The sequence below is a fragment of the Tyto alba genome, unplaced genomic scaffold (assembly GCF_018691265.1).
Source record: "Tyto alba isolate M040663 unplaced genomic scaffold, T.alba_DEE_v4.0 Super-Scaffold_13, whole genome shotgun sequence".
In the NCBI taxonomy this organism is placed as follows: Eukaryota; Metazoa; Chordata; class Aves; order Strigiformes; family Tytonidae; genus Tyto; species Tyto alba.
Genome location: NW_024881275.1, coordinates 37,122,268 through 37,139,948, shown reverse-complemented (window position 1 = coordinate 37,139,948; position 17,681 = coordinate 37,122,268). Strand labels below are relative to the sequence as shown.

The following is a 17,681-nucleotide window of genomic DNA, read 5'->3' as shown; positions in this document are numbered from 1 at the left end:
AGCGAACAACAAATGAACACAGGAGAAGTACATTTGTTAATATTTATTCCAGCATTCGTCATCCATCTCACATCTTGCAGAGGGGAAAAGAATTAGTTAAAAGAAAGGACTACAAACATGTTTAACTCCACAGGGGGGATTTATTCTTCCTTGTTCTCCATTTCATCTGCATCTCATAAAAATTGCAAGATAATCTAGTCCTTTCTTCTATTAAGTTTATGGACAATTGCAGAAGGCATAGTAAAAGTGGTTTAGCTGATGGAAAGCTAAACACTGTGATGTTCAGAGACAGACAGAAGAAGCAGGCGGATATGTTCCCCAGAAACACCCATGAACACTTATTTACCAGCACTTCAATAACTCACTCAATTTTTTTGACTCAACCTCCTTTTGGATCCTTTCTTGATTTGCGAAGCATGTACATCATAATAAATATCTGTGGCAGGAAGAACAAAATGACATTGTAAAATTTTGCTTTTAAAATTGCATTTGAGATAATAAAATATTCTGACATTGAATAAAACACTTTAATTCAAACAATGAAAATGGAAAAGCAGGTATGTCTCTATTATTTATAGGTAGCTATTACCTTGCTTCTCACTATGATACCTACCGTATTATAAATTTTAGGCATGCTGTGAAAGTATGTCCTATAACTTGAACTTCTGTGTCTACATTTGTTCTATTATGGTCCTCAAACCTTTATATATGTTATAACATAATATAGAATGTTATTTTAATATAAAATAATTTAAAATATTATTTTAGTATTTTTTAAATAGCATGAGAAACTTTAACCAAAATTGTGCAGATGAGTTCTCCAAAGGTCCACAATTTCACTAGTAACACATATGACAATTTTGACATAGGATCTGATCCTAGTACCATTTATATGTGCGACACAAGTATCTTCCAGTAAAACTGCAAAGGAAAATGGCTTGTTTAGGGCACTTTCAAGTTTAGGTCTTCTCAAATACTTTTCCCCTGAGGTTCAGAGAGTAATTTTACCTAGTGTCAGCAGGAAGCTGTGTGCTGTCTCTGTTTCCACCAGACCACTTGCCGGTTGTATGCAGTGTTCAGAGTAGAGATGTGTAAAGATGAGATCAGGCTTCCCAAAGACATTAGGAGAAAAGTTAGAGCCCTGAAAGAGACCTCACTTGTTTGGGATCTTAGCAAGGTCTGGGCAAAACTGCTGTCTGATCCAGATGCAAATCAGAGGCTGCCATTCAATCAGAGACGTGGCAAATGGCCTGTTTTATGCCAGCCCTTCTTGATGGCATGTTGTGCCTCTGTAATCTCTAGCTGACAGGATCTGCTCCCACCCCAAATGGACACCCCAGCAGTGTGGTGGGGCACGCTGAATATGCAGAGGACTAAGTGACAAGCTCATCTCTCACGATCATGCCTTCAGAGCAAGGCCAAGGCATTCTGGTTGCTGATGTGGGCTATTGGGCTACTACCCAAGTTCACAGAGTGATCATTTGCTGCATCACTTGTTCATAGCAGATAAACCCCTCATTCTGTAGTTGTTAGAGAAATACAAAGAAGTTTGGCATTTCAGTGTCTAGGCCCACCATAGATTGCCATGCTGCCAAATGACAATTTTTTTCTTTCATTATGCAAAAAAACAACAGATCTATAACATAGTAAGACATGCAGTATAAAACTACATTGAAGACAAAAAGTGAAATGTAGGTTAACATTTGGCTGTCACTTGGGAAGGACTCTAAACAATTCTAAATCATCTTTTTAATTTTTTTAAAAGTGTGAACCCAGAGCTTATTTTGAGCTACATGCTGAGTATATGTTAAAACATCCCTACAGGACCAATTGAGTCATTATTTGTATGTCTATAGAAGTTGGAACTGTAAATCCAAACCAAAACTCAGTTTTGTTTTGTGTGCAAATGATGCAACTTTTAGCATAAATTGAATACAATTTTTTTCTCTGATTGTTGCTGAGATGTATTTGGACCATATGTAGGGAGCCTGCTGCATCCTAAATATAAACCCTATAGACACTGAAAAGAGGAAGGATTCAAGAACGTGCCAATAGGCATGAGAAGACTAATCACTGTCAGAAGGACCAGGAATAACAGAAAAGTTTACAGGACCAGACTCATCTGCTTTTTCCCATAATAAGTTGAGTCAGTCTCCCAGGCTGCTATCCACTTCTTCTATCTTCACCCATGGGAAACTGTTTCTGGGAAAAGGGTTTTTCTTAAAGTAAGTTACAAAAGCCATCAGGAAAATAAGTTCGCTCTTACCCATCATTGACAGGCACTTGCTTTTCTGGGGGCTGCTCATGCAGCATTTGTAGATGCAGTTTGCATGCTGGTGTTGCCAAACCATCTGCATTCTGATACAGGCAGCTTGTGAATGTCAAGCTAATTAGCCAAGGCTAATGTCTGGTTTCCTGTAGAGAGCTTTTGTGGAGTAATTACCTTCTTCGAGGTCAAACTGCTATAATTACAGGTCTTTAACTAATCGAGATAAACAGCCTTTGAATTCTTGCAGTGAGTCAGCCAATCCCTATAATGGACTGTACAACAATACAGGGTATTATGACAGGTGATAGCAATGCTTTTTGTTTTTATGAGATCTAAACAACAACAGTTTTCACTAAAGGCATATAAATTATTAACACCTATTCAAGTCTCTGCGTAGGCTTATGAGCAAAGTCAGTGTTACATGCTTTTCTGGGTAGACATTCATACTTAAATAAACCAGAAAGGTATTTTCACAGAAGTAGGTGACAAAGGAGTAAGAGCAAGAAGAAACTATTCTCCCCCTAATTTCTCACTTTTTGCCAGTTTTTATTCCTTTTTTTTTTTTTTAATAGCAACACTGTATTGTTCTTTGAAACATAGTATTGAGGCCATTTTAAAATAACCAGCCTGTTTCTCCTGCTTGTGTGTTTTCCTTCCTCTGTGTCCCCTTTGCTCCTCACACCTCGCCTTGAGGCTCAGATGTTTTGGTCTACTATAATAGCGTTGTCAAATGTTTCTCCACCTAACTTCATTATTTCTAAGGTTGATTCTCTGTAGGATTTCCTCTTCAGAAATTGTTAATTGCCTTACCCCCCTTCCTCCCACACTTAGGTGAATAAAAACTCTAATATAGCATCCTCTTCTATAAAACCCCCCACCTAACTTCTAGTATACTGAGGGCCTACCTCAGTATAGAAGATTCACTGATGAGGAAAATGCAATTCAGTGTGAAAGGAAACTAATGGAGGCTTGACACCCATCATCTTCTGTAGGCTTCAGCTTAGCTTTTGAGTGCATTACAAGTTTAGGTAACATATTTCCCCGATTTAAGTAATCACTGTACTACTACATTAGTAGAAACACATGCAAGTTTAGTTTGGATTCCTGCCACAGATCAAAACCAATATTTGGGAACAACCTTCAGAGCAATTCAACCTATTAGCCAACTGTCCAACAAGGAGGAACAGAACATACATAGTGCTGCTACCATTTAATTGATTTTTGATAAATTAAATTTGCACATCCTGGGGGATTTTTTTGGCAGTGGGTGTTTTGGCGTGTTTTTTTTGTTGTTGTTGTTTTTTTTTTTTTTTTTTTTTTTTTCAAATAAATTAGGAATATAACATAATTAAACTTTACAGTAAACTACAAGCGCCTAAAATACAGCATGATGAACTCTAGAATGGTAAGTCATGACCAAACCATATTCAGTGTCGTAAAGGAATATGCCTCACATAAGGAACTAGTTTAGCAGAAATTTGGTAGTCATGTATGTAAAGTGACAAGAATCAGCGCTTCAGTTTTATTAATTTAACATACATGATGCTCAGTGTGAATCTGCTCGTCTTGCTTTTTGTGACCCTTGACTCACACTGGTTGCATGTGTTATCAGGCAGTGCTCACACTGTGCCACCTCCCCATGGTAATGACACAAATAAAAACTAGTAAGGCATAAATGAGCTATATTAATCAAGTACCTACACACTTATACCCCTTTTCCCAAACTCAGAACAAAATTCTGACTTTTTGTCTACATAGCTGTACATATCCGTGTGTGTGTGTGTGTGTGTGTGTGTACGTATTTAATAAAATATTTTTCTCATTCATCCTCTGCCACTGGGGTGTCTGTTCATGAAGACCTATGGAAAGGCCATGGAGCCCAACTCAAACACCTCAAGCAATACAAATACTATTTTCCATGCTGGTATCAAATGCTCTCCATATGAAAAAGCTCAGGGAAGTCAAGGGTAGAACATGTCCTTGCAGTGCTGAGTTATTTTGGGTGGGATTTTATCTGTCTAACTACAGTTAGGTAAAGTTTACAATGCAGACATCTGCCTATGAGCTAGTCACTCCAGAATCTTTTTATAGTCAGCATCTATCAAGACAATATACACTGTGGAGTAGGGAATTATTTATTCCTTTTAAAGTAGGTTCTGAAATGGTCTAGTATTTCCTGCAGAGAGCTGATTTCTCTCCACTATCTATAAAAGGACCACAGAGCCAGCACTGTCAATGTATATGGGGGCAGGGGTGATGGAAGAGAGTAATTCCCTCCCTTTATCAGTCCTACCCCTCCTGTATTTGCAACAACAAAGCATCCTCTATGACTTCTTTTCATAGCTTCCATGTTCAGTGAGATACTGGGAACTTTTCTGCTTTTACCCTTTGGCTGTACTTCTCCATTTCAGTACTCTGGCAAAGTAATGCAGCCTCACACTGGGGACATATTATATCCACATCACTTTAAAGCTCCCTTAAGCTGCCAGCACAGGCTCTGTGCCTTTCTAAATGTGCATTGTTCTACAGCAACCATCCTGTTCCAGCCTTTCACAAACTATGTAATGTGGTGACTCTTCTGCTGTCTTTCCCCTTCCCACCCTGTATACGCTTTCAATCACTGACAATATATTCAAAACAAAAGTGTTCAAGAAATTAAAACCAGAATGAGATCCACAAGGCCAGGATTCAGAACCCAGTTGTAAATGAAACATCCATCTGCCTTTATAGCATGAAAGTGGTGTAATGGTAAATAAGACTTCTCATTTAAAGGGTGATTCATGTGCCAGGGCAGACCAGAGGCACATGCACAATGATCCAATTTGAGTAGACTGTAAAGTGGTAAAATGTTCCAGTCCTAGACACGTGCGGGAGTTTGGGCCCCTGTGACAAGTTAGTTGGGACTTACTTTTAAAGAGGCAGAGATCTGAGGCAGCGGGCAAAGCAGAGGAAACAATACTGCAGCATCCATGCTAACAAGAAATGGGCTTGATTATGAAGATCTGCCAAGAGCAAGATTTTTGCACATGACAAATCTGAGTCATCCATGGCAGAAAATTTCTCTTGTCCTTCAGTGACAGGGGATGAAGCACTGACCATGATTAATGCAATTGTAAAAGTAAAATTAATTCCAGCATTTTCCAGTATAAAGGCGAATTCCCAGAGTATTTAATCCGGAAGCAGCCTCAAAGCTCATACAGTGACTGAATAGAGTCTTTGATTTCTACCCATCTGCCTGCTGGCAAAACCAAGAGCCCTGCCAGATGTATAGACCCGTGAATATCACACAGTATTTGGGGTTTCTTCTTTTAACCTGCCTATGCCCATTCCAAAAGAAACCTGTATGTCTAGTGTTCTCTGGAGGGCTCTGTGAAAACATAGAAAAAGTGTATTTCCAAGTAGATCCACGAGTTGGGTGGGTAATTCTCCACTGACTTACTGTTATTAATATGAGGAGGGTAAGCTTTAATAGCTACAGCAACACAGTGATGAACTGGAATTGATTCTTTACATCTGCTCCAACTTTCCCTAGGTTGCTGGGAACCTAGCACATTCTCTCTTCCTCACTTCACATTTTCTGGTCTCCCAAAGGTACCTGGAGACATTTCCTACTTATAGAAATTTAGGTGGGAAGTGTTGTATGTGCAAAGTATTACTTACAAAAGAAAAGAAGTTGGTGATTCACTTTCTGGAGGCAGAAAGAAGTACTTTTGTTTGACATTGAAACAGGTGTCGGCGCAGTGCATTGATAGGCTAATACACACTTTTAGTCATAGTTCACAGTAGAAGAAAACACTAGAAAAACATGTCTTTCTAATATATTGACATCAAAACTGAGGGTTCAGTTTAAAAGGTGTACACAGTTATTTGACCTTTCCATTTAGATAGTGTATTTGAAATTGTCAAATTGAGTCACACTTGCATTTAGCTTTGTATTGTATCAAATATTTGTCTTGTATCAACAATGGACGTAAGGCTGCTTCTTTGCAAGTCTGGGACTCTTTTAAAGCCATTTGAAGTTATTGTTCTTTTTGTTCTCAGTGAAAAGACAGATATATCACAAGCCTCTTCCTGCTGATAAGCTAGTCCTTGACGATGTTTTTGAGTAAACAGGATACTTTCCTGGATACCAGACTAAAATTTTACTTTGAATGTATGATGAGGTCTTTATTTTTTAAAGCCACAGAATAAAAACATACATTCACAGTTTTGGGTGTGAAGCATATATTTGTTGGCAGAAGTGGTAAATGACTAAGCTTAATGCTCAGTGCCTAGTGAACTGTAAAGTTCTCAGATTCTTTCCTGAATTTCCCTAAGCTCAACAACAATTGGCTTTGCTCAAAGGTAGTGATTTGTGAAAATTGTGCTTGTTATCTTCCTGAAGCCAATATTTATTTGGGGAGCTAACACTTAATTTGTGTATAGTCACACCTGCCCGAATGACCCTCTGAAACTCACACCACCCCAGAACAGAGTGTGTTTGAAAGCCTTTCAGAGTTTGGCCAAGGACCCCATCAATCATGGGAATGACAGGGTGTTTGGATAAGAGAGCTGACGGGCTTGCTCACCCCTCCTGGTGTTCCCTTCCCTTCTCTCATCTTAAACCAAAGTCTTTGAAAATGCACCAGCTGTTGTTGGGGAGAGAGACCTGAAAAGTATTTTCCAACTGTTGTTTTGAGAATGGGCTAGTGATTTAAAAGGCACCATCACTAATGAAACACATGGAACATAGCCCTGTTTCTCTCATAATCAAAGAAAAAGAAAAAAGGCCAGCTATTGAGAACAGTTCAATTAAAAACAAAAGCTGAAACAATAGCTTTGGGCGAATGTGATGTTGTCACTGAACATCCTGCTTTGCAAGGAGTCCACACGGAGTGGGGTGGTAAGGAAAGGTCCCGAATCAGAGATGAGCTTGAGCAAAGGGTGCTGCTCCAGCTGGGAGAGTCCTGCCCTGCCTCTGGTGGGCAGGCCAGTCCAAGTAGGAGAGGGAGAAGCAGTGTTGACACACAGATCCTACCATAGCATTTTCGCAGTAGCTTGCCATAGGGAAGTGGAAGACAGCTTCCAAGAAATACCTCGCTCTCTGGGTGGGCCAGGCCAGCACCACACATAAGTTTATTGCATAGGGCTGCAAAGTTCAAAGGAAGCTCTGGGAAAGGGGAACTGTGGCTCACAGTGCTGAGCCCAATCTGCTGCACCACACATGGCTAAAGTACACACTATCAGTAATCAAGGGAAGGACCTCCCTGAAGCACAAATGGCAGTGGGGGTACCCTTCTATAAATATCCTGAGAAACAGCAGAGTTTCCCTTTCCAGTTGCCTGAGTGACTCCACCTCCTTTGATAGCTTGCAAATGTTCCCTTGATTTTAGTAGTTACCACCGTCGTGTGTGCTGTAGATCAAAAACAAGTGCATGGGAAAAGGCAGCTAAGCACAATAGGCATGGATTGAATTGCATGCAGTAGGAACTGCTTTGGGATTGTGGTTGTGTCCCTTCCCTTTTTTTCCACCCTCCTAACCCCTTCCCTCTTTCAGTTACATTCTGATTTCCTATACTCAGTCAGATCAACCTAGTGCCAGCTACAGGTCTCAAGCCCAAGGAATTAAAACCATATCCACAAACTGGTAAAGGACAGTTTCAGCCTGGCCCTTTTTCTCCTGCTGCAGACAGCAGGGAGGTAGAATCCAACAAGAGCCTCCAAGAACCTCCACGCCAACTCAATACCACCTGAAAATGTTGGCATTTGAGCAGTCTTTGTAGGTCTGCATATTCAATAATGAGGTCTGGGTTTGGATGACAATGACCACAGTCCAAGGGAGAATTTGCCCTGATACCTTTCCATCAATCATTAGAAAATCCAGTTTAGACTTCTGTGAACTCAAATCTATTTAAAATGATGCAAAGCACTAATAAAGTACGAAATATGAAGGAGATTCACCTAAATGCATTAGAAGAAGAAACAGCAAGAAATTCCCCTGGAAAATAGCACCTTTGTTCCATAATATAAAGAGAGGTAGGAAAATTCAGTAACTATATTGCATCTACAGTATCAAACTTAAATCAGACGGCTCATGTGTTAGAAAACAGTACAAAGGAAAAAAATCACTTCTTGTTGTTCATGTGCTTGAAAATGGTTCAGCTGATGGATAGAACTTACAGATAGCTGTAGGAACTGACCTGTTGTGTAGGATACAGCATGAATATTGGCATTTCCTTACTAGCGTGACTACCTGAAATTTAACATGGAAGAATTACTTCTAGAGCTAGTGTTCAGGTCTTATACAATCCTAAGAGCTGACATCTACCTGAACAAAAAAGGGAGCCACTTAGTATTATCAGTGCCATTAATCTCTTGTGATGTCAATTTAAACCATTTAAAAGCCCTAGAATGAGTATGAGAAAAGTCTGTATTTTCAAAAATGCCTGGCTACTTCTTGCCATCCCAGGTCAGATTTAAATGAAGGCACTGTAGACCACTGCAGGTCATGCAGACCATCCAGTTAATTTTAAATAGTTTGAGGGACTGACTCTGTTTGGAGTCATATTGTATTTCTGCAGGGGAAAGAAGGGAAGAGAGCACACCTTCATGGAAAGCTCACATGAAATGTAATAGAGGCCTTTCTGAATTATACTTTAGTAACAGGGGATTATATCCATGCTGCAGAACAGGAAAATTCAGGAGTTTTATGAAAGGATATTTCCCTTTCCATATAATCATATCATGTTACTACAGAACCAAGGTTCTACTCTGCACAACACATCGTTTCTATCATGGGGGATTAGGTGGAAGAGTTGGGTGATTTCTCAGATCATAAACTTCCCCACAGGTTTGGATCTGAAGTCTGAAAGGTCTGCTTCATCTGCATGGTGCAAAAAAATGCAAGTAGAATTTTCTGAAGAAAGATAACTTTACTTCTGAAATTTTGGGGACAAGCAGTGGACAGTCACAAGGATGACAGTTAGCAAGTGAGAATTTCCACTATTAATAACTTACAAGAATGGTCCTCTCATGCCTTCTGCCTGCCATGCCAATGTGAAGTCCTGCAAGAGCAGAAAAGGTGATTTGAGGCTGACCTTGAATCTACCTCTGAATCCAAGCTCCAATTTTGCCTAAAATATCATCCTGAACCTACTCCGAGTCTGCCTATTTGGGCCCCATGTCTTCCACATGGTATGCATATGTCATAGATTGTTAGGTAGAAGCACTGATAAAAATAGACCTGTTAAACATCCCTTTCGTTTGGTACATCCTACTGAACAATCATATGGACATATTAGAGTTATTACAGAAGATATTATATGCTTACACAATAAACACTACTTACACAAAGCATAAGTAAAATACTCTTTATTACACTTAGAGCAAGCTTTCTAACAAAGCCAGAGGTTTTTCTCATACCCACAAACCTTGTTTCATATTTAGCAGAAAAAAAATAAGTGGCAAATGCCAGAGATATCTTCCTCAGAAGGCAGTTCTTTTTGGCTCTGTTTTTAGCCTCAAGCTATAATACTTAAATGCACATTTACAAACTCTATCCATTGCCATACTTTATCTATGCCAGAGTTATCTATGCTAATACTGGAATTTAATCAGGGATATATGGTTGACAAAAAGTAATTTTTCAGATATATTCAGAACGTAGTTTTGATAATATGGACACTAGCTACCCAAATGTCTCTTCTACCTAGTTCACAAAAAATTCAGGCTAATATGCAGATTCATTATGGAACTTTTATTCCTCTGTTACAAAAATGTGATTCTCCTCATACTAGAACACACCTTAATGTACACATTTCACTCATATGTCCAAGGTACTAATTCTTTCTTGCCCGTTATAGAAATTAACACAACTTTTAGGCAGGCTTCTCCAACTATAACAACCTTCTGTATATATACTCAAAATACATTTTGCTGAATAAAGGTGACGTAGAGACAAAAAATATCTTTAAATAGTTAACTGTGCTTAAAATTAGGCTTGTTGAACTTGATGGGATAGTCTCAAAATCAGATGTGTGAATAAGGATAAGGAACTTGCACTTAAAATAATGTGCCTTCAAAACCTCCAGGGCTTTGGCCAGGGTTATTTCTGGTGTATTTCTACTTGAACCATAGCCTTGAAAGAAATGCTGTAAAGGAACTGAAATTCTATAATCATTTCCCCCTGCTTTTATATCACTTCAGTACTTAAAAAACATAGAGTTGATAAAAACATTGAGGCCTTCTAAGGTTTCATGCAGACATAGTTTACAGGTTTGATCATGATGTATTTTTCAGGTACAGTTACTTTTTTCCTCAATGACTCTGATGTTATCTTCATCCTGTTGTGGGCTCTTATCGCTGAGGGATGAAATATCAGTTGATCTCCTTGCAAGAATTACATGCTCTGCCTTTCCATGCAATGAACTCGGTTATGACTTATACCTTATGAATGACCTTCTAAAATGGAAACAGCATATGGGAAGCAAATGGAATTAAAAGGGTTATCTTCAATTAATGCTAATAAAAGAAAACAAATTAGATGCGCCAACTGCTGAGGTCAACCCACTTTAACTCTAACTTTACCATCTAGCACGCCTTTTTTTGAGGAAGTCATTGTAGTTGGAAAATCTAATTTCCCTTTGAAAAAAAGTATAGGTTTATAGAGAAGATGATAACTGAACCACAAAGTCTAGACCAAGAAGAACAAGAATCAAGCTACAGAAAACTTGTTTACCTGGTGTTTGGGTATAGGTGTTCTGTTGTGATGGCACTGCTCTGACCTCACGGCATGAGTAGAACTGGATTATATTAATTGGCCAGATGGCAAGAAAATAAAAAAATGAGCTGCACAGAGAACTTACTATTTTAAAAATTGTTTTCACTTCTGCAATTTACAGTATGTTTAGAAATTCAGAAAGAATTTATCTTATTTCTGTTTTGCCCATGAACCTATTTTGTCTTTTTTTAAAATGCATTATTTTTTTTATACTCCTCCAAGACCACTTAACAACAGCAATGAACAACCTGGTCAAAGTGCATTAACATCAGCATTTCATATGAACAGTACAGAAAAGTGTAGGAGAGGATGAAGATTTGATTTGAGGCAGGACACAGGATTCATACACAGAGTCCATATACCTCTGGGACAAATGCAGAGGAAATAGCACAAGTTCATTTTTACCGTTTTGGGCTCAGGTTACTCCCTTTTGCCTATATTCCACCTCAGGCCACTCAGTCTTTTTTCAGCTCTTCCCTCCTGCCTTCTGTTTGTTATGTTGTTCACTGGATGACAGTGCTTTAACACCATTTTGTTTTGGAAGAATGCAGAAAAATATTACTAAGGAAAGAGGTGCACATTTCTTTGCTTCCTGTTGTCAATGGAAGTGTCTCTTTCTAGAGCTCGTCCAAGCACCAGGCTCAGCAGTGGGAGTGACTCTTGGGAATTGCATGGTCTGTGATAGCCTGAAGACAGCTTAGGTGCTTTAATAGTCTCTTCTAACTTTAAAAAATTTGGATTTATTAATTAAAAGCAGAATGTGGCTTTTTATCACTTTGGTAGGAGTGACAGCCCTTTCCATCTCTCATGCAGTCCCTTGGCATGGTTGGGAGACCTCTGGACAAGGAGTGCTAAATAAATAGTAAATATTCTTGCTATGATGATCGTACAGCAGCAGTCTCCATAGCTGTTAATGTCTATTGTGAAACTCCCTTTCAGTAAGGTGCTCATTTAAAATCTTTACTCTTGCCACAATGTTTTAAAATGCATATAGATTTCTCCCATGCCACAGCATCCCTAATTGGGTAAGATGCACATGATAACTTCAAATCTGTGTTGATTTTTCTGTACCTTTCACGTACATGCTGCCAAGCACACAACTTGTCATAACAGAATTTAGTACTTCTGAGTCATCAAAAAGAAATCTTTTTGAAAACAAAACCAGCCTCAGCTATGTTCACATGAATTTAGTTTTACTTGTATCTACAACTATGACTTGTATTATTATTATTAACATTATTATTATTAATAATAAATAATAATAATTATTATTGTTATATTCTGACAATGATGAGAAAGACGATTTTTGTGAATGCCGTCAAGGGAGTTGTTGCAACATATCCCTCTGGGCTGTAATTTTCTGAGACTTGAAAAACAAAGCAGCCTGAGATTGCTCAGTACTTAGTCCTTCATGAAATATTACACAGTTGTGCTTTGGAGCTGATTATCCACTTGGTTCTTTTCTTCCTTTCTACATAGCTTTAGGATAATTTCCTGCCAGAGGTCCTGGTTTTCTTTCTGATAAGTCATAAGCTGCTAGCCTGCCTGCCTGCTGAAATTAAATGCTTCTTTTCACTTGGGGCAAGAGCTGGGGATGTTCTCTTGGTCAAATTACAGTCTGAAAAATTACATCCTACCTTCTTAAATTCCAGCCGTACATTCAACTGGATACAGTACTTATCACTTTCCAGCCTAAAATGTAACAATGCGGGGTGCTTTTAAGCAGCTGCTGCTCTCCTCTCTCCCTCCCCTCCAGGTGGCTGCACTTCGCTGATGGGTAAAGTGATTTCTGTTTACAGAAAAAGCAGCTTTTATAGTTTGTAAATGGTTTTAGGGTCCTTTGGGAGGAAAGGCACAGTGCAGGAATGTAAGCTATTCTGATTCTTGTTAAGGGAGGGGGACAAAACCCCGTAGGAATTAGACCAAAACTAAACTCCTGTAAAAACCTCCAGGTGTGCAATCTCTCAGAGTAGAAACACCGGGCCAATAAAATGATCAGTTCTGGTTTTAATTGAAAGCTTTAAAGAAAAAAAAAAAAAAAAAAAAAAAAAAGTTTGTCAGTGAATAATGTGGGATTTTTCGGGGGATGGTGGAGTGGGGGGTGGTTGATAAAGAAAATATCCCACCCTCAAATGTGTTTACAAAAGCAAGAAACTCGTCTAAAGTGCTGATGACATGGCCAGAAACATTCCCACTTTGCAGTCAGAAGCCGGTTTTCTGCAAGCTCATATAGACTGCACTATGCCATGTTTTCTTTGTAAGACTGAGGGGGGATCCATTAAATTGTGATCCGCAGGGATTTGTTGTGCTGAAGATGTTAATCAATGTCTGATTAACTATGCATGCAAACACAGAGAGCCCCCATGGCTGCTGGCTTTGGGCTTTAAACTCAGCCCAGAACCACTGGCGAGCTTTAAATCCTGTCAGCAGCACTCTGAAGAGTCTCTCTGAGACACAGCCAAGATGCGGGCAGCGCGTTGGGAATGTTACCAAGCAGGAACTAGACTCTCCTTTCAGTACAGAATGTTTTCTTCAATTAGGAAAAGAAAAAAAAAAAAAAAAAAAAAAAAAAAAAGGGAAAAAAAGTGATCTGGGATTTGAATAAACTCGTTAGATTTTGATCTGCGAGCTTATGTCATTTTTTCCATGCTTCCCCTCAGAGAACTGGATTCCACAATTTAAATAAAAAAGTTCCATTTTCTTGTAAAAACACTGACATTGACAACATATCCCAGAACCCTCCCACGTGCCCCCCCCCGACCGCCCCGTGGCTGGTGGGATGGGCACTGCGGCAGCCAGAGCCCGCCAGGGCCGCAGGGATGGCGGGAAGCCGCACAGGAAGGGATCCCGCTCCAGTTTATGTGGGAATTATCCCCGGTTACAGCTCCTAGCTGCAGGTTGCCACCCCTGCAGCAGAGGTCGGTCCGGATGACCTAATCCACTTCTCAGCTGCTGCCGTTCGCGGTCCAGCCATTAGCGTTCACCGCAAGAAGCTCGCTAATTGGGTTCGCAGGGACACGGTGGGATGTGGAACGTGGTGGTTCACGCAGCTCGCTCTGCTCCCTTGCAGCAGGACTGGCAGCGGGCCGGTGAGACACAGGGGTGTCAGTGGGCTGTACCCTGCCCCTGCGAGACGGGGCCAGGGGAGCACGATTTGGGGTGCATCAGGTCTCCGCGGGGGGAGGCCTGGCCCCAGCGGCGGTCACCGCTCTGCTCAGCAGCTCTCCTGAGCAACTCAAACCAGAGCTGTAAACGCAGAACTGAGGGCACCAATCCCATTATAATGACAAGTTTTTACATGTGCGACCGAACCTGGCTTCCAGGCAACATTTTGGCGGCTCAGTGCTATACTGGAGCAAGAGAACATGAAAGCAATCATTTGGTGGCGGCTCAGAGGGCAAGTGCAGCTAACAAGTAATTTGTCAAGCTTACAAGGAGATGTGCAGTTGCACGGTTAGAAGAGCAAATGCTGTCCACCTGGATGTATGATGTTTAGCAGTGTTTATTAACTATACAAGACCAGGTTAAGGATGAAAAAAAGAACCAGTTGGCTGAATTATATGACCTAGCCCTAGCAAAACTTATATCAGCCCATGGACTTTCTGTATTTTTAACAGCTTGCTGTAGCCTTTGGGGTCCCATGCTAGCCAGATATAGCTGGATTATGACTTGGTGTTGATGCAATATTGACACATTCTGAGAAAGTCCTTTGCAAGGAAGTAAAACTTAACAAGCAACCTTCATGTCTGCAGGGGATTTCCACACCAGTCAAGTCCCCAGGAAATGTCTTGAAAAGACTGCCCCTATCTGAGAGGTAGCAGCTGTACCCTGACCTCATGCTGGGCAGATTTTCTCAGAATTTGGTTCAAAGAAAATCCAATTAGGAAAAAAAAAAATTAAAATTAAAAATTGACAAGTGGTAGTTTGAGGAAAATTTGTTCTTTGCTCACCATTTTTACTTGTCATAATTGTAACAGTATGGTTCCTCATGTCCTCTACAGAGACTGGGTCTGATTTAGTATGAGGAACTGTGACCCTAAGAGCCAAAGATAACCAGGAGCAGGTTAGTCAGGAACTAAGCCTAGGTGGCATTATTTCAGAAGAGACTTCTTTTTCCCACAGATAATTCAGCTTTGGGGTGACAATTCACTGCTTCAAGCCGAATGTGTTAAACAGTGCCAAAGCAGAAGAGAATAACAAGAAATTTTACATGCACACAAGCACTGGCTCTGAGATTCTGAAAGCAAGTTGGTTTTGTTTTTGTTTTTGTTTTTGTTTTTTTTTTTAAAGAGGCATTTCATCACAAAACACACCTATTTTTAAAGGAAGGAAAGATGTTGTGCAAGTACTTGCTCTGCAGCAGTAGCACAGCTCTCCTCTCTGTGCCCAGGCCATTACAGCCCAACTCATTTAATGTTCAAGGCTCTTTGCAGCATTCTGGGCTCCCTCTGGCACGTGGGGCATCACTCAGAGCGGGACCCCCATGTGCTGTGCTGGTATGGGGACAACGCAGGTTTGATCCCAAAAACAAATGGCAAAGGGCTGGACCATGGGATCTGTACCGGTGCTGGTGGCCAAATGCCGGCCGGTGCTCAGCTTTGCCCCTCCCTACCTGCAATGCCAAACAGGGATAGTATGCACCTCCCTACCATGTAGAAGCCTTGCAGGCTTAAGTGAATTAATTTTTCAGAAGGAGCCATGAGGGTACTTAGCAAAACACTGGCAGTGTTATGAAATGTCCCGTGCCTTTCCAGCCAGGGCGGACTTGCAGGAAGAAGCCAGGGGGCTGCAGCTCTCCCGCCAGCCACCGCTCCATCTGGTGCAAGTCCTCCTGGTCACGGTCAGGCGGCATGGCCACCTCGTCCTCCCTGCTTTGCGTGGTGGCTGCGTCCCTTGTTTATGGTGCTGTACAAACAATGAATAATAGTATCGGTAGGTTGGTTATAAATTAAGCAAACTGTATTAAAATTGATTTTGCATTGCGGGGAAAAAGTAAATTATGAGGTGTTACAGTTGCAAACATTTTGTTTTATACGCTACTTCCAAGAAGAAAAATATTATGCCAAATGAAAAAGAGGTGTCGACCAATCAGATCTCCTGATGCCTGTCCCTTCCTCCAGTAGTAATAGTCCCATCGTGCTGTTTTACAAGGCAGTAAGCCAGTCACCAAGTGGAGAAACTACCAGACTAAAGTTCTCCTGGTTTATGCCAGGGAGGGAACCAAATTATGGCCTTGTAAAACAGTATGATAGTGCTATTATTGTGCTGGTGCTACAAACCATTTAAAATAGAGTTTTGAATAAGTTCTTCAAAATTTTCTCAGAAGCTGGTCAGGAGAGAGAGTCTGTGATGCTGAGTAGTGTAAAGCAGAGCAGGAGACCTTGGAGTAACCACGTCTGCTCAGGGAAGGTGTCTGTGAACCAGGACCTAGCGCAATGGTGCATGCCATTCCTTGTGGTGGGCTGGACTCGTACCAGGCTGGGGCTTGCCAACCTTCCTCATGGGATTTTCAACCTTTTCTCATCTTCTGGCAGAACAGGAAACAGACATTTCATGAGAAAAACTGTCATCTCAATTTTAGGAGTATAAACTAGGGCGTCAAGATCAAGCATGGCTTAGCTAACTCATTTTGAGCGCTGCTACAAAAAGTCCCGCCTTGACTTCAGTAGTCTGTCCAGGCCTCCCTACAACATTAATGCTGAAAAAAAGATGTTTTCCTGAAGCACACTGAGATGCTAACAATGATAAAAGCTTATACGAGCTCCCTAGCCCAGAGATGAAGATGGTGGCTTAGTACAAATGCCAAGAGTAGTGCCTAAAATTAACTAGGGCGGGGAGCAGGGTGGCGATAGCTCAGGGGACTTCTACTCAGAGCTCTCTTGGAGGAAAAATGAAATTTCAACCAAAAAATATCTGCTTTCAGCAGAAAATGTTGACTTTCCATTAGAAATAATGAAAATGTCTGCCTGACAAACCGAAACATCTGTGTCAACAGGAAGTGTTCCCATTTTGGAAATGCTGTTGATAGTGTGAGGCCTGAAATGTGGTTGTCTCATGGCCCATGAGGCAGGATTCCCCAGCCACATTTTGTCTCCCATGACACTCTATAGCCAGGGATTTTTAGTGCACACAATGTGTCTCAGCAAGAAAGAAGGCTGCAACGCAGGAGGGAAAATATGGCCTTCAGACAGGGCCTGTGATCAGGTCAAAAATTCTTGCTAGCACTGGCAGGGCAGTGGAAAATGCAGAATGTGAGCACAGCAGCTCACCGGTTAGTCAGGGAGAGACCTGCAAATGGCATCCAGGTACCCCCTGAAATGCATCAGGCACACGCACTTCTCCAAAGCCTGGAGGCAGAGGACAGGACAGACTGGAGGTGTTTAGGTTACAAGTTAGCACTAACTCGTTTCCTTAACCTTTGAAAAGTCTGGCTTGCGAAGGAACCCCCCAAAAAAAAAAAATTCGCAATCCTCATCTGTGTAATCTACACTTTCATCCATAACTTGTGCTCCTGTAGGCAAGTGAAAACAGACTGAGAGCAGGCTGGCACCGAAGCGGAGGGGAAGGCAGATTTAACTTGTCTAATATTTGTAAATACACCAGAGGGGAAATCCCATTGCACTTAATTCTAGGCTCTACTTGCTTGTTGCGTCC

At 40.9% G+C, this 17,681-nt stretch overlaps 1 protein-coding gene across 2 annotated transcripts in view; it reads right to left on the bottom strand.

Moving 5' to 3' along the window:
- Positions 1–368: 368 nt before the first annotated feature.
- ERCC6L2 (ERCC excision repair 6 like 2) overlaps positions 369–17,681 on the bottom strand; it is a 112,698-nt gene continuing 95,385 nt past the window's right edge. Inside the window, exons 19-20 of one of the 2 annotated variants that reach the window (XM_032985608.2) lie at positions 9,266–9,312; positions 8,483–8,501 (exon numbers count right to left, since the gene is read on the bottom strand). In XM_032985608.2, coding sequence (XP_032841499.1) covers positions 8,498–8,501; positions 9,266–9,312 — 51 coding nt within the window. In that variant the 3' untranslated portion in view covers positions 8,483–8,497. Of the gene's footprint in view, positions 437–8,482; positions 8,502–9,265; positions 9,313–17,681 lie in introns of those variants that run through there. The other variant, XM_032985607.2, reaches the window with a different exon arrangement.